At 38.2% G+C, this 25,320-nt stretch overlaps 1 protein-coding gene across 1 annotated transcript; it reads left to right on the forward strand.

The window, feature by feature from the left end:
- Positions 1–561: 561 nt before the first annotated feature.
- On the forward strand, positions 562–24,665 carry elnb (elastin b). Its single transcript, XM_079585954.1, has 57 exons — positions 562–674; positions 1,940–2,176; positions 2,296–2,403; positions 2,639–2,665; positions 2,773–3,030; positions 3,191–3,217; positions 3,347–3,481; positions 3,574–3,642; positions 3,772–3,798; positions 3,908–4,192; positions 4,308–4,334; positions 4,528–4,653; positions 4,849–4,940; positions 5,111–5,516; positions 5,621–5,707; positions 5,819–5,866; positions 5,964–6,014; positions 6,121–6,153; positions 6,239–6,313; positions 6,431–6,748; positions 6,852–6,878; positions 7,163–7,417; positions 7,521–7,550; positions 9,017–9,370; positions 9,459–9,488; positions 9,615–9,812; positions 11,331–11,360; positions 11,459–11,635; positions 11,969–12,001; positions 12,085–12,306; positions 12,420–12,452; positions 12,748–12,816; positions 13,875–13,934; positions 14,055–14,087; positions 14,177–14,266; positions 14,367–14,414; positions 14,503–14,598; positions 14,704–14,739; positions 14,841–14,864; positions 15,010–15,036; positions 15,157–15,240; positions 15,846–15,872; positions 16,499–16,543; positions 16,641–17,120; positions 17,193–17,423; positions 17,629–17,679; positions 17,763–17,810; positions 17,932–18,273; positions 18,351–18,389; positions 18,485–18,607; positions 19,642–19,710; positions 20,609–20,647; positions 20,805–20,846; positions 20,966–21,031; positions 21,750–21,806; positions 21,958–22,014; positions 23,576–24,665. The coding sequence occupies exons 1-57, from the start codon at positions 599–601 to the stop codon at positions 23,620–23,622; spliced, it is 6,231 nt and encodes a 2,076-aa protein (XP_079442080.1). The 5' UTR covers positions 562–598; the 3' UTR covers positions 23,623–24,665.
- The last annotated feature ends 655 nt before the right edge of the window (positions 24,666–25,320 follow it).

The following is a 25,320-nucleotide window of genomic DNA, read 5'->3' on the forward strand; positions in this document are numbered from 1 at the left end:
GAGTGATAGCTGGAGGCTGTCCAAGTGGCCAAGCTCTCTTCCTTCTTGAATGATTGAATAATGGGTCCGGGCCTTAAATGTTACTTACACCCCTGTAGCTGGAAACAATAGATCACGTAATAACCTTATCTGGAGTGATTTCTTACTGCTTTTGATTGGATAAAAAAAGAAATGCTCTCCATGAGAATATCTGGCAGACGTTTCTCTTGGTGAGGTAGATGTTAAGAGAGAGAGAGAGAGAGAGAGAGATTTTCTCCCTCTCCCTATCCTCAAATATCTGTTGTTATTTTTTTGGCTAAGGCTTTGACTCATGTTGGCAGAAGTGACCCAAATAAATGCACTAGCACCAGTCATTTAGGGGGGTTAGGGGTGGGGTTAGAAAAAACAGAAAAAAACAACAAATTGTACAAGACCCAAGTGTGCTAGTTTCCCTAATTACGTAGTGTTCCTTCATCCTAACTTTTTTTCTCTCTCTCTCTCTCTTTCATACTGACCCCCCACCCCTTATTCTTCTTGTTTAAGACATGGGTGTGTAATGATTTGCTTTTGGGGGATAAAACCCACAGTTTGGAAGTGGAGAGGGATATTACAGAGCAGGATGGCGCGGAGTAAGGTACCTCTGCTCTTGCATGGATTTCTGCTGCTGTTTCTGTGTAGACCCTCCCTTCAAGGAGGTAAGGTGTCTTCAAACTCATTTGTCTTTTTCTATCTTATTGCATTACAGGTGTACTGTTGTTTTGGCAATAGCATCACACGCTCTCTTAATACCATATTGCCAACAGTGGATGGATGCAGTTATTTGTTATCTGTCTGTATTCTGAATGTTTTACAGGTAAAGGATGGATGAATAAAAAGTAAGCAATTGTTATTTAAAAGTCCTTTACTGAGGAGGACATACATGCATGTGTTTTAATGTTGCAGGATGGTTTATTGTGTCAATGAAATTTGACTCAAGTCTTGTTCCTGCATTATCTTTTAATCTTAATTAAACTTTACGGCGATAAGGCAACATTGCCCACTCATGATTCTGTAAAGCTACAGGCTCTTCAAATAAAATTAGCTTATATAGCAAATATAGAATATCATATATATTTGATCATACTTTTTTATTTTTGGATTATGTAGTTTAAACTAAATATTAGTATTAGAGTGAAATCTGATGTTTTTGCATTTGGTGAAAGTTTTTGATACAAAGACAAACAGTACTACATAAAAACCAGATGCATTCTTATAAACAATGTAATTTGCATTTTTAAAGGATTTTTAATTAACTGTTTATGTTTTTGGATAAAACAAGGTTTCCCACTTGCCATCTTTTATTAATGTGGAAGGAAAGATCTGAGCAGTTCTAGTCCAGATCATTACATCATACACTAACAACCCATAATCTTGTCCCAGAGGGTTTGTAGAACAGAGGACTTGAGCTTTTTAGTCCTAAGCTCTTGGATATGGTCATGTATAGGATGTTGTTCTTCATATGAATTACATCCATTCTCTGTTCCCCTATAACTCCAAACCTTAAACAGCAAGACGAGAGGACACACAAACGCATGTGGTAATGCATTTGGTGCTGTTTGAGATTAGATAGAACTCCTTTGGGTATGTGGCATCATCATTGAATAAAGGACAAGAATGGTCCTCATAAACTGGTAATGTGTTGCAGGAGTGCGATCCTAATATGCATCGTCTGACATAATAATAAAAAAAAGGCTTTTAATGGGTTTGCAAAGCAGTGATATTCACAGCAGATTTGGTCATTTCTTCTAATAATGTTTCAGAAAATATTCTCTATTTTCCCTTCTTATCAATTTCTGCCTTTCTTTGTAGTTTGACAGGTCAAACACACAACTAAATGCTTCCTTATGTCCTCAGTCTGGCATGCTATCCTGCATGGGACATATTAATAAAGAAGTTTAATAATGTTCTCTTTCTCTCTCAGGTATCTACATACCAGCTGGTGCAGGGGGAGGAGCTGGAGCTGGATTAGGGACTGGTGTTGGAACTGGAGCTGGACTTGGAACCAATATAGGAACTGGCCCAGGAGGTGGATTTAGTTCTGGAATCGGAGGTGTTGGGCCAGGAGTTGGTCCTGGAGGAGTTGGAACAGGATTAGGTCTAGGTGCTGGTCCTGGTGGATTTGGAGCAGGGCAAGGAATTGGCATCAGACCTGGAACTGGTGAGGTTTTACATCTATTCTTAAACAATTTTTGTGCAATTAGTGTTTATAGCTTGCATATCAGTGCTCTATCAATCCTATATATAATTTATGTATATAATGTCTATATGGGGGGCAAGGTGCTGGACTGGGTATTGGAGGTCTTGGGGGAGTTGGGCCTGGTGGTGGAGGGCTTGGGACAGGAGGACTTGGTACTGGTGGATTAGGCACTGGAGGACTTGGAACAGGTTGCTGAAATTTTCTGCACATATTACTTGTAATTTACCTTAAACTGCCATTGCAGGATTTAAAGAAAATTAATAAACATATATTAAACAATATAAAAATAAACATATAATAAAACAATATTTTTTTATTAATTGTATTATCTTTCAGATTAACATAATAAACGATTCAAGGGCATGCTATCAAGGCACAAAAATGACCTAAATACGTAATAACCAATTTGATGTTTTCTAATAGGGCCATTTGTCAAGCCACCTAAAACAGGTGCGTTGTAACTCGTGAAAAAATTTTTTTTTAGATTAATGTTATTGATAAAGATTGCGAGATACATTGATTTTACATCAGATGAGAAGTTCATTGTGTCCACACAGGAGGATATCTACCAGGAATTGGACCAGGTGGTACAGGTGTTTTTCCTGGAGCTGGATCACTTGGACCTGGAGGAGTTGGTCCAGGAGGTATTGGACCTGGTGGCATTGGTCCAGGAGGTATTGTTCCTGGTGGCATTGGTCCAGGAGGTATTGTACCTGGTGGCATAGGTCCAGGAGGCTTTGGAGCCGTGGGAACTAGACCTGGAGGGACGGGCCCTGGTGCTGGTTATGGTTATGGAACGGGAAGCCTTGGAGCAGGTATTATTTCTTAAAAAGTAATTTTACTAATCAGTAATCAAACATATCTCAACTATTCCTTAACAAGGTTCTGCTAGTCTTTGTGGGATTGTAGAATAACTCAATTATCTGAGCCAAATAATACTGGAAACTTCACTCACCCTATATGTTTTATCTGTAGGTGTTGGTGGCAAACCCCCTAAACCTGGTGAGTGGGAGAAAACTGCAGTCAATAAAGTGCTTGTATATACTTGCAATTTTAACTACATACGTTAAATTAAGCAAACAATGTATTAGTTTCATTGATGTTTGCATGAGTCTTGCTTCACACAAACAGGTTATGGGGGTATTCCAGGCACTCTTGGAGCTGGTGGTCTTGGAGGCCTTGGACTGAGGCCAGGGGGTGCTGGCCCTGGTGGTTTTGGTGTTGGTCCTGGAGCTGGTGGTTTTGGCTCAGGACTACCTGGACAAGGTAGGGAAACTCCACTGTACTCCACAAAGTTAAACCTTAAGGTAGATAATCTTTTATAGTGATGTTTCTAAGAATGACTTTTTTTTTTTCAGGAGTTGGCGTGGGCACTGGTGTGGGAGGGCTTGGTACTGGTGGAGTTGGTCCAGGAGGTGCTGGAAGAGGTTAGAAATTGTATAAAACTACTGTAAATGTTAACTATTTATGGATATTTAAAAGCATAACCCCAAACATATAAGTTTTGTTTAGTGCAGTTTTTTGTTTTTTTCTTCCATTTCCTGCTTCTACTGTAGGTGTGGGAGGAAAACCCCCCAAAACAGGTTAGCAATCTGTAAGATGCACTGTTTAAGATTTATTGTTGGACTTTGGTCTTTATACAGTAAGGAATTTAAGGTAGATTCACTCCATATATATATACATTATTTACAGGCTATGGAGGCCTTGGTGGCTTTGGACCAGGTGGCATTGGACCAGGTGGCATTGTTCCTGGTGGATTTGGACCAGGTGGTGTTGGACCAGGTGGCATTGTTCCTGGTGGTGTTAGACCAGGTGGTGTTGGACCAGGTGGTGTTGGACAAGGTGGCATTGTTCCTGGTGGTGTTAGACCAGGTGGCATTGTTCCTGGTGGAGTTGGACCAGGTGGTGTTGGACAAGGTGGCATTGTTCCTGGTGGTGTTAGACCAGGTGGCATTGGACCAGGTGGCTTGAGTCCTGGTAAGACATCTTTATTATTAACCGTAGACAAAGAACAGTAGTTGTTTCAATTCCTTTATACTGATTCTTTTCACAATACTATTTTATTAAAATAAATAATTTTGTATTGTCACAGGAGCAGGCAGAAAACCTGGGAAACCAGGTATGATGTAAATACAAAAAGTATTTTTCAATTACAACAAAAACTGTGCACTCACATTTCAAATACACATTTTGTTTTCACTGTGAAAGTTACTATTTATTATTAATTCCTAGAGCTACTGCATTTAGATATTTGAAAGCAGCATACTGTCAGCAGCTTTGAAATGCATTTGCCTCTGATGGTCTAAATGTAGGTTATGGCTGGCCTGGGGGTTTCGGTGGTGGACCGTTTGGAACAGGAAGTCTTGGAGCAGGAGATCCCAGGATTGGTGCTGTTCCACTTACACCTGGAGGTGCTGGGACAGGCTACCCATCAGGTGGTAAGTATACACTTTCTTTCCTCCTAAGTTATAAACATAAAATAAAGAACATTTTACTCCAGTTATGAAAAAATGGGATAAAATGTTACAATAAAACTAAGACCATTGTTTTAAAAAAGCATAAAGTGATCATATTTTTCTTTCTGAGGTAAAAATGAAAAATGAAAAATGCTTAAAAATAGAATTTGATTTTAGGCAGCTATGGTGGATACGGTGGGCCTGGAGGTCTTTATCCTGGAGCTGGAACAGCTGGCCAGAAGCCACCAAAACCAGGTAAAACTAGATCTATGGACATGAGGTGTGATTCTTTGTTACTTGTGGTAGGATACAAATCTTGATTAAAGCATCTTGTTTTACATCACAGCAAAAAATGTCTTCTTGGCAAAAGATTTAAAGCACATTTTTTCAGGAAAACATATTTAAACTGCTTGATCCTTCTGACATGGGATTTGGTCCAGGTGGTGCAGGATTTGGCCCAGGTGGTGCAGGATTTGGTCCAGGTGGTGCAGGAATTGGACCTGGTGGTGCAGGAGTTCGGCCTGGAGGTGTAGGAATTGGACCAGGAGGCACGGGAATTGGACCAGGTGGTGTAGGAATTGGTCCAGGTGGCACAGGAATTGGACATGGTGGTGTAGGAATTGGTCCAGGTGGCACTGGAATTGGACATGGTGGTGTAGGAATTGGTCCAGGTGGAGCCGGAGTTGGTCCAGGTGGAGCCGGAGTTGGTCCTGGAGGTGTAGGAATTGGACCTGGTGGGACAGGAATTGGACCAGGTGGAGCAGGAGTTAGTCCTGGAGGTGTAGGAATTGGACCTGGTGGCACTGGAACTGGAATTGGAGGAGCAGGAGTTGCGCCTGGTGGAGGTAGGTTTTGAGGGACATAATTGTTTAACTGATTTATTTATTAAAGTATCTTAATAATAAATATTATCATAATAAATCGTTTGCAACTTCATTATGGCTCCTAGCACCTTTTCTCCCCCAAACTGGATTACCTGGATCTGGGACAGGCACTGGGGGCAAAGTCGGAAAGACTGGGAAGGCACCAGTGCCAGGTAATTGGTGTCTATTGTATTGATAGAGCTCCCCTTTTCTGGATTAGTTTTAACAAATCTTTGATAAGAAAGCATTGTTTTATATTTTCTCTTTTTCTGCATTCAAACAAGGTGTTGGTATCCCAGGGTTATACCAAGGGGGTATTGTTCCTGGGCAAGGTGAGTGACTGAAATATTTGACAGTTAAAAGATTTTCCAGTGTTTCTAGAATATTCACACATATATAACAAATCTGCATTTTTGTTTTTATGTGTAGGCTTTGGTGGTAGAGGCATTCTGCCAGGTGTAGCCACAGGATCTCAAACTGGTAAGTTTTACGTAATTTATAGTTTATTTATAGCTTTAAAATGTATAGCTTTATCCAACTATGAAAATGCTTTCTAAAGCACTCTCTCCTATTTTGTTGTTTAAAGGGCAGCTTGGTCAAGGTGCAGTTGGAGCCAATGGTAAATTAAATTACTGAAAGAACAATTCTTTCAATAAGGTATAAAAACTACTTATAACAGAGATCACTTCTCTTTTCTCTTGCAGGAGGCCGCGGAGGTTTTGGTCAACAAATACCAGGCGTGTTCCGTGGATATCCTCTCATATCACCTAAGTCTGGAGGTAGTAGGCATTTAAATCTGTCCATTTATCCATGGTAGTTATTCACATTTGATATAAACCATCATACACTATACTTGCCAACTGATTACAGAGTTTTAGAGTATTTATAGAAATGTACTTTCTACCTCATTCAAGGCACAAGCGCTGCAAAGTCTCAGGCTAAAGCTGCCAAGTATGGTAAGTCATGCAGGAATAATATTTCAATACATATCAAAAGAACATGCTTGATATTTTTGACTTTCCTTTCAGGTGCTGGTAGTGTTCCTGGTGTAGGTGGTGGGCTTGGTGTAGGAGGTGTACCTGGTGCAGGTGGTGTGCCAGGAATAGGTGGTGTTCCAGGTGCGGGTGGTATACCAGGCATTGGAGTCATTCCTGGAACTGGTGGCGCAACTCCTGGAGTCTTATATCCGGGAGCTGGTGGTGTTTATCCTGGAGGTAAATTTAGAGTTTACTTTAAATAGACTGAAATATTTAGAGATTATCTAAAACAGTGACAATTGCTCAAGTATTATAATATCAATGAATTGTCTTTCATCAGGAGCTGGGGCAAAAGCTCGAAAATACGGTAAGAAAACTCTTGTTATATACAATCACCTGGCTGACAACAGTCTCTTTCATAGAAATGGATAGGTGTTAATAAATGACAGCAGATATAAGGGTGAAACCAAATCTTAAATCTTATGCCTTGTGAATTTAAACTTTAAAAAGTAGACATGAAAAATGAAGAGCTGATTTTGCTTGTTTGACATTGATCATCATGCAGCAAGTAGCAAATTCTCTTGGCAAATATAGAAACAGAGAATCATCTTAATTTCTATTCATTTTGGGTTGTCTATTTTACAACGTCAGGGATAGGAATTGGTGGAGCGGGAGCACTTCCTGGTTCTGGCTTGGGAGTGGGTGGCCTTGGAGCTGGAGGACTTCCTGGTTCTGGCTTGGGAGTAGGTGGTCTTGGAGCTGGAGGACTTCCTGGTTCTGGCTTGGGAGTAGGCGGTCTTGGAGCTGGAGGACTTCCTGGTTCTGGCTTGGGTGGACTTGGTGGACCCCTTGGTTCTGGTTTAGGAGCTAGTGGACTCCCCGGACCTGGAGTTGGTGCTGAAGGTATTTTATAAATAATAATAATGGTTGAAAATGACTTTGATTTGCTGCTGAAAGTTAATATTATTATTAACCACACAACAATGTCTACTATTCTGTCATTTTTTAGGATATGCTGCGGCTAAAGCAAGAAAATATGGTATGACTTTACATTCTGCATTTTGCAATGCGATAGATCTATTGAAAGGTAAATACAAATTAATGGTATTGTTAAAAGTCTTCAGTGTCCATAAATTATATATCTGACTGAGCAACTCTGCTCCTGGAGAGTTATAGTACCTTCCTGTCCACCTAAATTAGGGTGCTGAAGATTACTTGAAAATTACAGGAAGGTGCGTTCAAACAGGGTTAGGTCTGAATTTAGGTAGGTAGCTCTCCAGGAACGAGGTTGGCTATACCTGCCCTAGCTTTTCACAGAATGCATGAGAAATGATTTGTCATGATTGAATGCTATGCAGATTTGATAAGTATTATGTATGCTTGTTGTAGGAGATCAGTCAAAATGTGAGACTTAATTCTTGGCTCTTTTTAATCAAAGATGAAAAAATATGTCCCTCTTAATGATTTAGTGAATATTGTATATCCTACATTTGGACTCAACTAGTGTCCCACAGGCCAAATCCAGCCCTAATAATTTTTTATTAGGTCCTCTGATTGTTTTAGATTGAATCACTGTATAAGCCGCGCTTCCACCGAAATTACCAGGAACAATTTGTCCCAGGAACTTTTTTTGCCCCAGACCGGTTTCTTTCTGTGTTTACACTGCGGTCTAAAGTACCGGGAAGATTATGTAAACTTCGCGCAACTGCTCCCCCCAGTCTGCGACGGACAGTAATCAGTTTTGAGTGCCAAATTTATAATAAGTATGGAGGAGATTCAAACTGTGTTGCAGTTGTTTGTGATGTATTGGTTTATTAACGAGGTAATTAACAAAACGGCAGAAAAGAGACGAGCACTGATACTAAAGCGTGTTCAGAACGCTCGTAATGCTAGATATAAAATTAGACGATGTATGTTATCAGCTATTGCGGACATTGACCGTGAGATGGCTGGGACGAAGGCGCAGAAAATCCTCTTCCACAAATACGCTTAATAAAGCCTGAACCTCGTCGTCTGTCCAGCGGTGTGTTTTTTTATTTTATTCAATTCCATATTTGCAGACGGTCAACTCTTACTGCATGAAGCCACAAACCGCAATAGATTTTTTAAAATGGCGGTTAAAATAGAATGCTGCGTGGAGTCATCACAACCAATCAGCATGTTCAGCACACAAGTCCCACCCCCGAAAGTTCCTGAATTTTGAAAAAGTACTACCTCGCCAGCAGGGACTTTCGGATGGGGAAATATTTACCCGGAACCAGAGAATGTGCCGGAACTTCATTTAGACCCTGGTTCCTGCGGTGTAAACACACCGAGTACCACCCCAAATTCCTAGTTCCTGGGGAAAGTTCCTGCGGTGGAAACGCGGCTTATGATATATCTGTACTCTTCACCAAAAACTCAAGACTTTATGATTTTATTACATATAAGTTGTGAGATTCTACCACGGTCATATAAACCGTAAGAAAGGAAATACATTAATATTCATTGGTAATTGCTTTGTAGCTCAGCTTGGACGTCATGGTGGGACTTTAGGTACTGGAGGATTACCAGGTGGAGCCGGTGTGTCTGGTGTTGGACTTGGTGGGCTACCTGGTGGAGGTCTTGGGACTGGTGGACTACCTGGTGGAGGTCTTGGGACTGGTCTTGGGACTGGTGGGCTACCTGGTGGAGGTCTTTGGACTGGTAGGCTACCTGGTGGAGGTCTTGGGACTGGTGCGCTACCTGGAGGTGGTCTTGGGACTGGTGGGCTACCTGGAGGTGGACTTGGTGGATTACCTGGTGGAGGAGCTGGTGGACTACCTGGTGGTGGAGTTGGTGGTCTTCCTAGCGGTGGTTTTGGAGGACTTCCTGGCTCTGGTATAAAATGATACCATCATATTGTATGATGTAAATTTTATTTTTAACGTTTTGAGGTCATATGACATAGCCTACTCTTGCTTTGCAGGATATGCAGATGCAAAAGCTCGTAAATATGGTAAAACAACAGTTAATTCAATCCTTCAATATACTGTTAAGTAACTTTGATGGTTTTATTGATAGCATTTATTTTCCAAACTTTATTGTAGCTTACAACCAGATATATTATTTTTTGCTTTTCTAGGTCTACTTGGTGGAGGTGCTGGTTTAGGCCCAGGCACTGGATTATCTGCAGGTATTCCAGGTGGATTACCAGGCACTGGTGTCGGACTAGGTGGGGCAGGGGGTATACCAGGAACTGGAGTTGGATCTGGTGTGGGTTACGGTCCAGGAGGTGTACCCAGTGGTGGGTTTGGTCCTGGAAGTGCATTTGGATCTGAAGGTAAATCGGTATTTACAATTATTAAAAAAGTAAGTCTAAATAGTTTTAAAAGGACTAACTCTTAGAAAGCTAAAAAGAGTACACTGTACATTTTTTTATTTTTTATTTTTAAATCAGTAGAAAACCAAAAAAGGTCATGGAAATTTTCCACCAGTACATTATCTGTTAAAGGGGTGGTAAAGTTGCTGCCCTCTGCAGCAAGCTCATTTGCATTTAAAGGGCCAGGCACAAAACGGTCCGTTTTTGCAAACCCTCAAAAAGTGACAACTTTAACATGCTTTATAAAAATATCTGTGGAATATTTTGTGCTAAAACTTCACACACACACTCTGGGGCAATCAGAGATTTATTTTCTATAATCAGAGAGATCTTGTGAAAATGCCATTTTACCACCCCTTTAAGCTTACGAACATTTCTTCTAACCCTAAAACACAACACAATGCAATGTGTAATTAAAGCACCTGTGAAAAATCAATACATACAAAAACTTTGTATTAACACAGTACATTGTGCCCTATTTTTAAGAACTTTTCTCAGACTGTAATTTATTCCCATGTGTTACTCTAGTATCTATATTTTTTAAAGAAAAAAGGGGAAAAAGAGAAAGAGAAGGAGGGTTACTAACCACCAGACGTGACTGAGAGTACCCCTGATAGCCCATAGCATTTTCTGTATTTTCCCTTCAACAATGTGGAAAAAATATGAAAATTCTTAAGTGCAAGGGACCACAAAGACAATGCATTGATATACTTTGCACGAAATATTGACTGTTTAGGAGTGTGAATGGATGTTGCACAACTCATTTTACAGCTTTCTCTACACAACTGCCTATTGAGTTTCTTCTATCTAGACATTCTATTAATAATGCACAAGGTATGTCATTCTTTTTGCAGGAATTCAGAGACAAAGCGTCTCTAAAAAAAAATTCACAAACCATAGAAATGCGATGTCATAAGAAAACGATAGCTTTGGCCTTTCTTGGAGTTTAATTAAACCCTGACCAATCTGGAAACCTAAGTAACATGTCTAGCCAGATGCCCTTTCTTCAGGTTGGCTGCGAGTTTAGCCATCACATTCTTGGGCACATTCTAGTGTCTTATCAGGGTTCTCAGAGGGGATAACTGCATCATTCAAACACACAGCAATGTAAGTTTAGTGTGGTTGGGGCACAATGTTGGTTATCTACTGGATGGTGTTAAGCATAGGTAGTTTTCCCATACTCTGCTCTTCTTTCTTTATAGTTCACTAATGTGTAGTCATGTATGACCACATTGGCCTGGCCAAGGTTTTCTGAGGTGACATTGCTAGACTGGAGTTTTTTATTAGCAGGTGAACAGAGGTAAAGATCTGGAGGTTCCTGCTCAGATGCCCCTCTCTAGATGGGGAGTCCTAATAGTAACACTGTTTGTTTAGAGACACAATTAGTAAAAGGTTTAAAGTTTTAAAATAAGAATTTTACGAAGCTTAAACCATTGAAAAATCATATTTCTTCTCAAACATTGTCTTCTTATATTCTAGGATATGCTAGGGCCAAAGCTCGCAAATATGGTAAGGGGAAGTTAAATCATATTGTTCTCAAATTTTTAGAGTCCATGTAGAAAAATCTAATTATAAATGATTTTTTTTTCATGCATTTTTGCAAAAAGGGGTTCCTGGTGGAGCTGGTGGAATAGGATTGCCTGGAGGATTAGGAGGGTCACTTGGTAGCGGGACAGCTGGAGCTGGAGGAGGAACACCAGGTGCCGGAATTGGACCGGGATGGGCCCCAATCGGTGGTTATGGACCAGGAGTACCTGCTGGAGGATATAGACCTGGCTCTGGAGGTATGCTGACAAACATTATCCCCTGGTTTCACAGACAAGGCTTAAATTAGTCCCAGACTAAATATTACTATCTTACATATTACTATCTTTAAAATATGTCAGTGCCATTGTTTTGTCTCCACTAATGCAGACCAGTAATGTTTTTTTTCTAAAGCACGTTTATAAAAGCTACTTAAATGCCTTAATTGAACTAAGGCCTAATCCTGGGTTAGTCTAAGCCCTGTCTGTTAAACTGGGCCTGAATTACATGCAGTTAAGAGGTTCTGTTAATTTTCCATTTCTACATACATTTCCATTTCTACATTTATTCTTTGTATCTCACTTTGAATGTAGCCTATCCAGGTGGACCAAAGGCTCTTAAATATGGTAGGATATTTTAAATCAGTATGGACATAGTGTTTTTTTTTCTAAAACTTAGCATTAACACTTATGAAATTGTTTTAATCCAGGTCCTGGTGGGAGCGGAGGGGCTCCAGGACTTGGTCTGCAGGGTCAGGTAGGAACCGGTCCAGCAGGAGGATTTGGTACAGGGGCAGGGCCAGTTGGAGGTTATGGTCCAGGGACTGTAGGAGGTCCTGGGTCTGGATTTGCAGGAACGGGACTGCCTGGTAGTGCTGTTGGAGCAGGAAGCAGAGGAGGGCTTGGGCCTGGGTATGGAACAGGCGCTGGAGGTAATTTAAGCGAGTCAAAAATGAGTAATTTACACAGGCATTAGAAAATGTGTATTATTAAAGCTGTACCTGATCTACACATCTTTCGATTTATTACACACAATGCCCTATAGGATATGGACCTGGATCAAAAGCAGCTAAATATGGCAAGTTTAAATATATAATTGTACTACATACACTTACATATGTCTTGCAAGTGGCTGTTGATCACTAGTTAATTTACTCTACATTCAAAAAAGTTATAAACGTTATTAAATATTTAATTAATACATTTGTTTTTTCAAATATATATTCTTATTTCATGTACATTAATTACTAATATTTAAATAATTATGTTATGTTTAATATCAACTTATTGATATTATATACTTACGTGTTAAAAATGAAATTTTTGCCTTGGAATGATACAAAATTAGTCTAAACCCTGTAATATTTTGACAGGTTTACCTGGCTCTGGAGGTGTGTTAGGAGGAGCAGGAGCTACACCAGGAGTGGGAGGAGGTGCTGGAGGTATGTGAAGCAATTTGACATGCAACTGTTTTTTTTCTCTTTAAAGGGATACTCACCCAAAAAAAATTTAACTCTGCATTCACGCACCCTCATGTTGTTTCAAAACCTGTTTGCCTTTCTTTCTTCTGTGGAACATAAAATAAAAGATAATTTGAGAAATGTCAATTTTTTTTTCATACAAGTCATTGTCTGGCTCTCAACATTCTTCAAAATATCTTATTTTGTTTTTCTGCAGAATAAAGAATTATATACAGGTTTAGAACCACAGGGTGAGTAAATTAGCACGTTTACATGGACGCTGATAACCCAAAATTACCGTAAGCTTATTGAAATAATCTGTTGTCCCAGTTACATGCAAACCAATAACCCGGCAATGCAAGTAAACCGAGCTTACAAGATTTTATTAATAAATCAGGTTATTTAACAAGTGAAATCAAAATGTAATCATTCTTGTATCTGTCTTTGAGTTTTCCATCCAGTTATGTCGGTTGAGATGTTAAATAAAGTATGAAAAACAGAGAGTATTCCAACATGTCAGCGGGAATCTTACAGACTCGTATATTATCCTCTCACGCAGCATTTTGACTGTACCACTTCAACTTTGGCTGCACAAGATGAGAATGCGTTTGCAATATATTTTTTCCTCCTTATCACAAAACACTCGCTCTGTCTGGATGCTCTTAAATCCGCGGTAAGGACGCTTTTCTGTCACATATCACATGTGTACTTCAATAAGCCAAAAGAAGACAGGTTAATGTGTATTCATGGTAAGGGGCAAAATCTAGCTATGTCGATCAGTTTATGACCATACTCCGATAATGGAAAACGGGTAAACGTGTTTACATGAGCACATGCATTGTCGGCTTATTAAGCATAATCGGGTTAAGATATGTGCATGTAAACGTGCTCAATGATGACAGAATTTAATTTTTTGGTTTGAGTATCCCTCTAAGATAAGCATACCCTAAATTTTGAATAGATTATCAGACATTTTACAAACCAAACTGATTTGTATGCTGAATTTGAATAATAAGTTTAGAATACTTTTTTTTTTCCAGTTCTGCCTGGAGGGCTTGGGGTTGGTCTTGGGACTGGTGTTGGATATGGGGGGTATGGAGGTAAAGTTTTAAAAACTAGACGTGCAATGCTGATCACTAAACTTGAGACATAAAATACTGTTTTAAAACAATTGGTTTAAGCATCTGTGGGTGAATCTCCTGTTTTGTTTCATTCTAAAGGGTATCGAGGAGCACAAAAACCACCTAAATATGGTAAACCACTTATGGTACTTAACTTTCACAATTATAATACCACATATATTCAGACTAAGATTTGACCCCCATGCATCTGCATCTAACAGGACAACCAGCTGGTGGGGCTGGAAGTGTGTTGGGTGGGTTGGTACCAGCAACTGGTGGAACTGGGGCCACAGGAACTGGAGTTGGAACTGGTGGGTGATCACTGCTAAAAGAGGACTAAACTAAACAACAGTTAATAGATACAGGAAGGAATTTGTTTACATGCTCAGCGTTTCATCTCGTGTGGTGTAGGTGGGGCTGGAGGTATACAAGGTTCAGGAACCAAGCAAGACAAATATGGTGAGTTTGTGATCTTTGGTTATATCATCTAGCAATCCGTCTCTCCAGTATAATATACTATTACGGTTAATTTTTTATTTAAATCCAGGGGTACCAGGCATCACAGGAGGACCAACAATCCCAGGTAGTACAGCTGCTGCTGGAACAGATCGTGGAGCAGGTCCTAAACCTGGAGTTGATGGAGGTAATGCAATTATTAATTAATGTTTTTAATGTACTTTATTAAGATACACACATGTTATATCCAAAATAGTGGCATAACTACCAGTCTTATCTGATCCCTGTTTAGTGATTGGCATTCCTGATGGTGGAACTCGTGACGGAGGTCAAGGACATTACTTTTTTTTCTATCAATTATAGATATTTATTATTTGTTATTTATCATTTGTCCTGCATTGTAATTTTAACATTTTGTTAAACACACAGGTGGAACAAAATCACCCAAGACTGGTAAGAAAATGTTAAAAAAAAAATCTTTCCACCCCATACCTGGATATATAAATATATATATATAATAATAAATATTAAAAATTTAAATAAAAAAACGAGCAGGCGATTCCTTTTAGCCACCAGTTTTATTTTGTGATCATTTTAGAATCTGGAGGACCAATAGAGGGATCAGGTGGGTCCATTGGAGGTTGTGTTATAAGTATTTAATGAACAATGGAACATTTTACAGCTTATGTTTGATTTCCAACTTTCTGAAAATAATAGGAACTGAGCTGTATGTAATATTTTTCAGGTATTACTGGTGGCCCCATTGAAGCTGATGGGCTTTATGGAGCTGCTGGGACAAGAACACCCATCTTAGCAGGAGAACGACCAGGTAGACCATTCCTGTTATGTGAGCTTGTATCCTTTGCATTTTTCCATTTATTTTTTGGTAACTGTATTATGGACTGATGGACTTGAAGGTGCCAGATGCTGCCTTTCATATTTGTACTTTTCCACTCTCCACTGTATGTAAATGTACTTACAACACTTATTGTTAAAGTCTATTATAAGCTTACAAATCTGTGTTTTAAAGGAATAGTTCACACAGAAAAGGAAATTGTCAACATTACCTCATGATGAAATTCCATGAGTTGTATCAAAAATGAGTTTTTTTCAGAATTTTCTTTAAAAATCTCAGCTTTTTGGTCACCAGAAGAATTTTTTAGCCAACTATTCTTATGATGGTAAAACAAGCTATTCATATTTACATTTACAGTGGAATTATATTATATTGCTGTCAGTGTACTATATAGCAGCTGTTTCTTCATGTGGATCATATTATAGCAAAAGAAAATGAAGAGCTACATAATACCACATTTTTGGTTCATGTTTTAGGTGTGTAACTTGTATTTAGCTTCTAGTTGTGATATCATATTTATTAATTTTAAAAAATCCTAATTACCAGTGAGAATTACAACTGACATTCTCTCTTTTCAGGTGGAACGGGATTGCCAAGGCCAGAGAGTAAGATCTGTCTTCATAACTTTAAAAATAACGACCTCACAAGTTCTCACTGAGCTCAAGATTATTTTCTCAGTTTCTTCTTTTGGTTGGTGGTGGAGTTCTTCGAGCTGATTTACACAAAATGATTATCCAACTACACCATGTTCAATTTTTTTCATCCGTCGTTAGACTATAATTTGCTAATGTTACATCTCCCTCTAGTGGTGGAGGAGTCTCATGCATACGGATGTAGTAGCCTATAAAACGTAATTTTAAAAACTTTTTTAGCTTTTGAATGATTTTTTCTTAATCTAAAAACATTTTGCATTTAAAATTCAGACACATAAAATGTTTTTGACACAGAGGCAACTTTACTGAATAACTTGTTCAGACTTGGGTAATAATGTGTTTACAGGGGGTGGGGCTCAAGGTTAGCCAGTCAGTTTAGTGAGTACTAGTCCTAAAAGGAGAATTTTCCTTTGAAAAGTATCTTTTTAGGTTTTTGACAGATTATCAATTTATCTGGAAATAAAGTCTGTAGTTAACATTGCTTGAAGAGATTTTTATGCTTTGTTCATTTGTAAATGTATGTTCCAGTGTGACTGAATTTCTTCAAATAGTAAATACATTTTCTTCTTTACGAGTAGGTGATAGTGGAACATTACCAGGAGCAAAACCACTAAAACCCCCAGGTACTTCAAGCCACTCACTTTTACCCTTACTGTCTCAGTATTTTGGGGCAAGCAGGTGCTTTTTTATTTGTAAAAAGTTTTATTTTACTTCTTGTAGTCATTGGAGGTGGAGCCATTCCTGGACGTGGAGATACTCCGGGCACTATTGAAGGAGGACCTGGAAGTGTAGGCAGTGGTTCAGGTGGAGTTGGTGGAGTTCCTGGTGGAGGAGTTGGTGGAGTTCCTGGTGGAGTTGGTGGAGTTCCAGGAGGAGTTGGTGGAGTTCCAGGAGGAGTTGGTGGAGTTCCAGGAGGAGTTGGTGGAGTTCCAGGAGGAGTTGGTGGAGTTCCAGGAGGAGTTGGTGGAGTTCCTGGTGGAGTTGGTGGAGTTCCTGGTGGAGGAGTTGGTGGAGTTCCAGGAGGAGTTGGTGGAGTTCCTGGTAGAGTTCCAGGAGGAGTTGGTGGAGGAGTGGGAGGAGTTGGTGGAGTTCCAGGAGGAGTTGGTGGAGTTCCTGGTGGAGGAGTGGGAGGAGTTGGTGGAGTTCCTGGAGTTCCTGGTGGAGTTGGTGGAGTTCCAGGAGGAGTTAAACCTCCTAAAGGTAATTTACCAGCTTTTTATGTGCATGTTTATAAAATAATACATATATTCAAATCAACATGTTTTTTTCTAGTTTATGGTGGTCCAGGTGGAACTGGAGCTCTGGGAGTTGGTGGTGTGGGTCATGCTGGAGTGGGTCATGCTGGAGTGGGAGGAGCAGGACTTCTACCTGGAGGTGGTGGTCTGCTACCTGGAGGTGGTGGTCTGCTACCTGGAGGTGGTGGTCTGCTACCTGGAGGTGGTGGTCTGCTACCTGGAGGTGGAGCTGCAGGCACAGGATTCGGGGCGCAGAAACCAGGCAAAAGTAATCAAAGCATTGATCAGATCAACAGACATTTTATTGTGGAATATTTTAAAATAAATTAAATGCTAAATTTAAAGAAAACAAAATAATGAACACTTAAATATCTCAAAAACTGTTTTGGTAAACCGATTATGTTTTACATAATGAGCATTTTTTGGCCTTCATTTAGAAGCTTAACATTTACAAAAGACTAAATCTATTGCAGGTTATGGTGGAGCTGGAAGTTTTGGAGCCGGTGGGATCCTACCAGGAACCGGTAACTCAAAAAAGCCACCATATTCCTAACATTTTATGCACCAGTCTTGTGCTGAGAACTATATTTTTAAAACTTTTTTGCAGGCCTCAGGTTCCCCAGTGGGGCTGCAGTGGGCGGAAAACAAGGAAAAGGTGTCAGAAAACATTCTTGCTATTCCACAATTCTTGTGTAAAAATACAACCAAACTGCATTTTTATCATATGGACTGAACTAGAAAGACTGTTAAATAACTCTTTATCACTTTGATCAAAGTTTATGGGGCAGCAGGCACACTTGGTGGCCCAGGCGGATATGGAACAGGACCCGGTGGCTATGGAGGTGGTCCGGGCGGTTATGGTGCTGGTGCCGGTCCAGGCGGTTATGGTGCTGGTACCGGTGGTGGTCCGGGCGGTTATGGTGCTGGTGCTGGTGCTGGTGCCGGTCCAGGCGGTTATGGTGCTGGTGCCGGTCCAGGCGGTTATGGTGGTGGTGCTGGTGCCGGTCCAGGCGGTTATGGTGGTGGTGCCGGTGGTGTTCCGGGAGGTTATGGTACCGCTGCCGGTGGTGGTCCGGGCAGTTATGGTGGTGGCCCAGGCAGTGCCGGTGGACTTGGAGGTATTTACACATTTCATGCTGTATTTCCCTCACAATTTTTTACATTTAAATATTCTAATATTTATTTGTTTTTTAAGGGCTTGGTTATGGTCCTGGCGCATTAAAACCACCTAAAAGTATGTAAAACTCATTCAATTATCACTTTTAATGATGCAATAGCCCATGCTTAGGCAAAATTCATAATCACATGTAAAATGTCATGTGTTATCAGGCTATGGAGGAGCTGGAACACTGGGTGGGGCTGGAAGAGGAGTTGGTGGAGGTCTTGGTGGTGGTCTAGGAATTGGACCAGGAGGTGCTGGCGGAGGTCCTGGAGGAGTTGGAGTGGGTGGAGGTATCATGAAAAAAAAGTTTTTTTGACAATAGTGCAATACAAATTTAAGGAAATTTTATTAAATGTTTTGTTAGAATAAAGGAATACATTTATAGAATTGGGAAATCAGTGGCCGGTTACATAAACTGCTTTGACTAGTCTAACAACAACATCTAATTTTGTTCTTCAAGACTGGTCATAACTATAAGTCAGTTACATAAAAAGGTAGATTTGGTCTATTTTGAATCCGAAAAGACTGATTAGCTGTAATAACTGCTAGTTCTTAAGACTCTTAAGTTAGTAGCTGTGTTTATGCAACTGGCCCCAGGTTCTTGTTTTTTTTAAGTATTAACATAATTGTGACTAATTATTACAATGTCATCATTACATTAGCTTTAGGGCCTGAATTTATATTCACCATGAATAAATCTACTAATCTGGCTTGGATGATGGTAGACAGGCAGACCTTGTGAAAAAGAAATATGCTTAATTGTTTTGCAATGTTCTTCAAATCCTAAAATAATATATTTAAGCACTTTACTTATAATATAATGTGAATGAAATAAAAGGCCATATAAGTTTTCTTAAAAAATACACTTTCATGACTTTTTCAGTAATGTCAAATGAAAAGTGTGACTTTAAATTACATTGTAATTCATGTTTTTATTTAACACTTTATTTTGATGCTCAGTTTTCAGTTAATTGACATGTAGTTACAAAGTTACTTATACGGTAGTTAGTAGAGCGTCTAAAGTGGACTATTGAAAAAAAGTGTTATATGTAGTAATAAGTACTCTTTTTAAAAGCATACTAAAGTTTTTTTTCCACAAGGGAATATAAGTACTACATTTGAACAGAATCACTAACATCTACTAAAACCCGTAGCAGATACCAGCTGATCAGATGTGGATGTGGTTGAAAACATAATTGGAGAATTATATTCGTAAAGACAACACAAGTTGAGAAGATTCCGTTGGAAAATAGCCAATTGAAACACTACTGACATCTTTACCATCATAGTGCACATCTCACTTTACATGTTGTTTTTATTGTAGGCTATGGAGGTTTAGGTGGAGCTGGAGGTCTTGGAGGAGGTGCTGGAAGCCCAGTAGGAACCGGTGGAGGTAAAGTTTCTGTTAATATCTTCCTGTTCAAAATTTTCCATATTTTAGACCATATTATATTTTATTTTACTTAATGTTATTTTAAAGTGTTGGCTTCTAAATGGTGTATGGTTTCCATATCCTGGCTTCTGTTTTTCATAAATGAATGAGCATACCTCAAATGAGTTTGCCAACAAGCAGTGTTTGTATTATCGTAGGTTCAAACATTGTGTAACATGAACAATAGTAATAAAGTTATGAAGTAAATTATATCTCATTCTTATACAAGTGAAACTCAAAAAATTAGAACATCGTGCAAAAGTTGCAAATAATGAGTCTATATAATATATTAGTTTCACCTTTTAAGTTGAATTACTGAAATAAATGAACTTTTGCACGATATTCAAATTTTTCGAGTTTGTATGTTGGATATGTTACTGTTATTTTAAGTTTTAAATGTGTAAATAGGTCTATTTTTACAGGTATAAAACATAAAATCAAAGAAGGCATAAAGTTTGTGTTAGGGAGGTCTAAGGAGTAAAATACATGTACTCAAATTGCAAGATAAAATGTGAGATTAAACGGGTTAAGGATACATACATACATGTCAATTCACTGTAAAAAATTATCAGTTACCTTAACTTAAAAAAAGTGAGGTAACCCGTTGCTTAAAATAAGTATATAAGCTTCATGCGTAATTGCAAAAAAATGAACTATGTGGACTTGTCATTTCATGTAACATATTTTTTTCCAAATATGCATGAAGTTTATTTACTTTTAAGGCAACGGGTTTCCTCACTTTTTTTAAATGAAGTCAACTGATCACATTTCAGTGTTGAGATTCATTATTTCATAGGTGTGAAGGAAATTTCATGTTTGAGACAATTCTCCTTTTATTAACGTTAATGTTTGGTGTCAGGTCTCAGGTACCCAGGAGGAGCAGGGACAGGTAAATCAGGTAAATTCACTTAAATCACTGCATTATTTTTTTTGTCAATTTCCTATTCATTTGTCTCAGCAACTGAATGAGCATAAAATTGCATGTAAAATTTGTTGGCTGGTTGCCGTCAGATGGATAGATTTGATTTACTTGCGTTTGTTTCAACGTCTTAAAGGCTTTGGCACGGGTGCCTTGGGTGGTCAGGGCTATCAGCCAGGTGAGCCATTATATCTTTCCTCAATTCTCTTATCCACACCTCTTCAGTTGAATTTATGAAGCGCATCGAAAGAACAGATATCAAGATACAGAGTTACCGTAGATCTGTTTATCTTGCAGGAGGTGGAGTCCCTGGATATGGGACTGGTGTAGGTCCAGGTGCTGGATATCAACAGCCATATCCAGGTAATGAAGACTGTGGCAACTTTAATGTGCACATGTTATTCAAGAGTCACTTGATCAAAAAAAGGAAATTTCCATCTTCATTTGCTCACCCAAGTTGTTCTAAAACCCATGTCTTTTAAAGAGACACGATTACTTTTTATGATAAGCGGATTTAAATGTTAAGCAAAGCTCAAATGTGCTTGCTCGACACACAAGAACTAATGAGGTTTGTTCTAGTGTGTCATACCATATTTGCATGTGCTCTATGTATGTTGATACATTTTTAGATGTGAATAAAAAGCTAAGATAAATCTGTTCATCACACAAAGCGACCGTGTCTCTTCAGAAGACTTGGAAACTGCTCGATTCATAAATTACTTTGACGCTTCAAAAAGTTCATAAAAAGTTGAGTGAATGGGCTTTCAGGGACAAAAAACTGTCCGATTTTAAAAGATCTTCATTTGTGTTTCGAAGATGAACGAAAGTCTTATGGGTTTAGAACGACATTAGGGCGAGTGAATGATATGAGCGATGATAAATCCAACCAAATCATGTCAAAAGTCATAGCTGGGAAAGACATTAAAACTATCTATACAAAATTTTCTGAAGGCAAATGTTACCAGAGCGACATTTTTAAGGTGTGTAAATAAATAAGTGACGTTTTCTTGTACCCGTGTGTTTTAATAATCAATGTAATGGTTTTGAGTGATTAATGAGAAGTTGTGATGTTGTATTGTAGGTTATGGTGGCACTGGCGCAGGGGGAACTGGAAGTGCTCCACTTACACCTCAGCAATGTAAGACATGCTGCTAATACAGCAAACTCATTGTTGGTAGCTAATATTTCAAATGCAGCACATGATAAAATGAGAGTTTGGCCTAAACCTGTACATTGTCCATAGCCATTTGCAAGTATGTATTGCATTTAAATGTTTGATTCTTTTATAGCAAAAGCAGCCAAATATGCAGCTCTTCAAGGCTTCCTCGGTGCAGGAGGCTACAGAGGTACGTGAGCAGATATAAAGGCACTTCTCTCGATCTTTTTTTATGGTCCATACTGCAAAAACCTGTCGAAACAATGACTTTTAGTTGTGCATCTTCATGTTTTACTGTTGATGTTCCATTTTCATTTACAAAATGAAATCAATATTTACTTACTTTCATAATACACACTTACTATAAATTACTCTTCGGTGCATGTTATTCCATAAATGTATGCAAAAAAATGAGTTGCACTCAAGTTCTGTAAATTTGCCTTAGGGAAGAAAAGTAATGACAAATGTATTTGAACCATAAAAGGTTGTTGAATTGTACTACTTGAAAAAAATATATACATTGCATTTACTGTGCTTGCATTTTAATGCATTGTATTTTTAGAGCTTGAATTTTTAATTAAACGTAAACACAACTTTTGTGTCTTAATCAGCTTTTCTGCATATATAGCCTACTGGGTCCTAATAATAATTATCAGATAGACTTAGGCTTCATTTCTGTAAATCCGCTTTTGTGAATGAATGACTCTCTCTACCCGTTACTCTGGTCTTTGTCAACAGTCGCATACACCACCTACTACTGGTGAGTCCGACTAACAGCAGATGGAGATTATTATCTGTACTCTACTGCTATTCCTGGATGTGCAATGTTGAATATTCTGCCGAAATTTGTGGAAGCGAATTTGTAAAGCGAAATAAACTGGACCGAAAATTGCCTGTTGAATATTATCGAATGAATTTATAAATCTAATATTTTGGATGTGAATATGGATTATTTAATTTTTAATAATGAAAATCTGTGTGAAATATTTTGAATTGAAAAACTCAAAGCTTAAATATACGACCATGTTGAATTTTAGCCCATAAAACTGCAAGCTCTAAAATACAATGCATTAAAATGCAAGCACGGTTAATGCAATGCATATTTTTCAAAGTAGTGCAATTAAACAAGCTTTTTTGTTTCAAATACATTTGTCGTTATGAGGCAAAATACCATAGTAATTTCTAGGAACAGTGGTGTAGTCAGGGTTAGTATAGTTACAAAAACTAAAACTTACTTGAAATAAAATGTAGCCTATATAAAAAAGTTTTTCATAAAAATATTTTTCCTTTATTAAACTTGTTTAGTTCATTTTTCTTATAACTGCCAAGGCAATATTTCTAAAGGTGCTAATCTAAGTTGTAAAAAGCATTCACGTGAATGCTTTACTTACTTTTAATTACAACTTTAAATTTTGTTTACACTTTTCTGAGCTACGACTTGTAACATGCGAGCAAGTGAAACGTATGAGTCCATCATTTTCATTAGTTTAAATTGATGGACTAAAATAACTAAAACTATATAGACATATTTAAGAAAAACTAATACAAATGTCAAATAAAATAAAAACACACTCTCACACAACTAAATGATTAAAACTTTAACTAAAATTAAAATGAAAACAGAAAATGTAAAGTAAAAACTCATACAAAATTAAAATAGTATCTCAATGATACTAAACTAACACTGTATTTTGAATAAACTCACTGTTATCGACAGTGGCAGTAGTGAGTGACCGTGTGTTTTCCTGTAGGGGGCGCAGGATGCCAAGGCAAATACTGCGGAAGGAGAAGGAAGTGAGAAACCAGCGGATAGAAGTGACCTCATAAACAAGTGGTGCTACTGCCTGATCTCAAATGCACTTTTTTTTACAGTATAAAAGTGCCTCATGTAATATGTGAGAAAGATTTGAATTTTCAAAGGTTTTTTTCAGCCATATGATTAGATGTGATGTGAACCTCACAAGGCACTCTTTGCACTGCCTAACTCCCTTATTTACTACTTATGTCACTAGACATTTCATTTGCTTGATTTTTTTATTTTTTTTATTTTTTATAACAAATCAGACATTTTACCATTTAATGTTCCATCTTAAACTGCTTCAGTTCCAGCTGTGCAACTCTTATGGTTTTGCTGCAGTGGCTCACTTACACACTTGCTGAACATTCAGACACATGTCGTCTAGGGTTGTGTCGCTGCTATTTCGGGATGAACTGACTGTGAGGGAAGCAGCGTCATTTTCTGGCTATGTATCAAAAGGTAAAGGGAGCCTAATCTCTTTCTAGCTGTATGCATAATACGTTATGAATGGATATTTTGTCTGTCCAGGATCTTCAATCTTTCAAAGTATAGTCAGTCACACAAAACAAAAGAATGGGATTTAGGCATGCAATTTTTTTTAGTCTTACAAGAACAAAATGCTTGTCATTACTGCAGTAGACAGCATCTAAGTACTGAGTATTACAAGCTGTCTCCAAAGATACCTCAGGAACTTGAAGCGGTTTCTTTTCTAGTATCCTGACCCTACCTTGTTTTTGTTTGTTTGTTTTAACATAACTCTTATTAAATTAAAATGTTGGGTTTTTAAAAGTATCTATGCATTTAATCTTTTGGTGTTTGTGTGTTGTGAATGATGTAGGCTATCTGTGTTTTTGTGTAAGTGCAACTATTCAAATGTGACCTGAAAGTATAATAGAAGCAATTCATCTAGTGAATCGCTTCACATTGTTTACCTTTTGTTCTTCACTTTTATGCACTTGTTACTTTTGTGAAAGTCCAACCAGTTCACATGTTTGTATGATCTTTGATTTTATTTGGGCCTTTTATCCATCATCTACATTTCTAAAAAATAAATTTTAAAACAAAAACATGCTTTTGTATTCACTCACAATCTATTCCTAAAATGCAGGGCTAATTTTGGGACAAATGAAATGTGGGATTTTGGAGATGTGGGATTTTTTTTATTTTATTTTATTATTTAAAATTAAATTTCACAAATGTTTTCTGTGGGTTTTATCACCAACACTAAAATCCCAGTAATGTAATATATGTAATAATTTTATTTAGACATTATATACAATGCAATGAAGGCATTCTCAGGACAAGGGTATTTTTTATAAATGTCAGCTCGGGGGAAGTTGTCAACTATTTTAAAATTTTAAAAATCTTTTTTGGCCAACACAACAATTAGAATTTTTTAGATACCTTTCATAACACTTTACAATAAGGTCCCAATTAGTTAATGCATTGAATAACATTAAAGGTAGGGTAGGTAATTTTGGAGAGGCTAGCAAGCTATCTTTGAAAGCAAATGATCCCATCCTTCCTTCAGAGCGTCTCCAAAGCCACGCCTCCTTTAAAACACACGAACGCACACAGCAGTGCCTGCAAAGCATAGCCAGACGTTAAACTACCTCATGTCTGAAAACACAACATTACAATAATAATGAACATAAACGACTTTAAGAGCTCTTACTTGTACCACCTGACTGCTGGAGA

Source organism: Phoxinus phoxinus, assembly GCF_949152265.1.
Source record: "Phoxinus phoxinus genome assembly, chromosome: 17".
Classification (NCBI taxonomy): domain Eukaryota; kingdom Metazoa; phylum Chordata; class Actinopteri; order Cypriniformes; family Leuciscidae; genus Phoxinus; species Phoxinus phoxinus.

Excerpts from the sequence above, each read along its gene's own strand:
- elnb (XM_079585954.1), top strand. The coding sequence starts at position 599 with ATGGCGCGGAGTAAGGTACCTCTGCTCTTGCATGGATTTCTGCTGCTG. Across the intron at positions 3,031-3,190 it reads AACGGGAAGCCTTGGAGCAG|GTGTTGGTGGCAAACCCCCT; the intron begins GTATTATTTCTT and ends TTTTATCTGTAG. Across the intron at positions 6,314-6,430 it reads CATATCACCTAAGTCTGGAG|CTTTCTACCTCATTCAAGGC; the intron begins GTAGTAGGCATT and ends TATAGAAATGTA.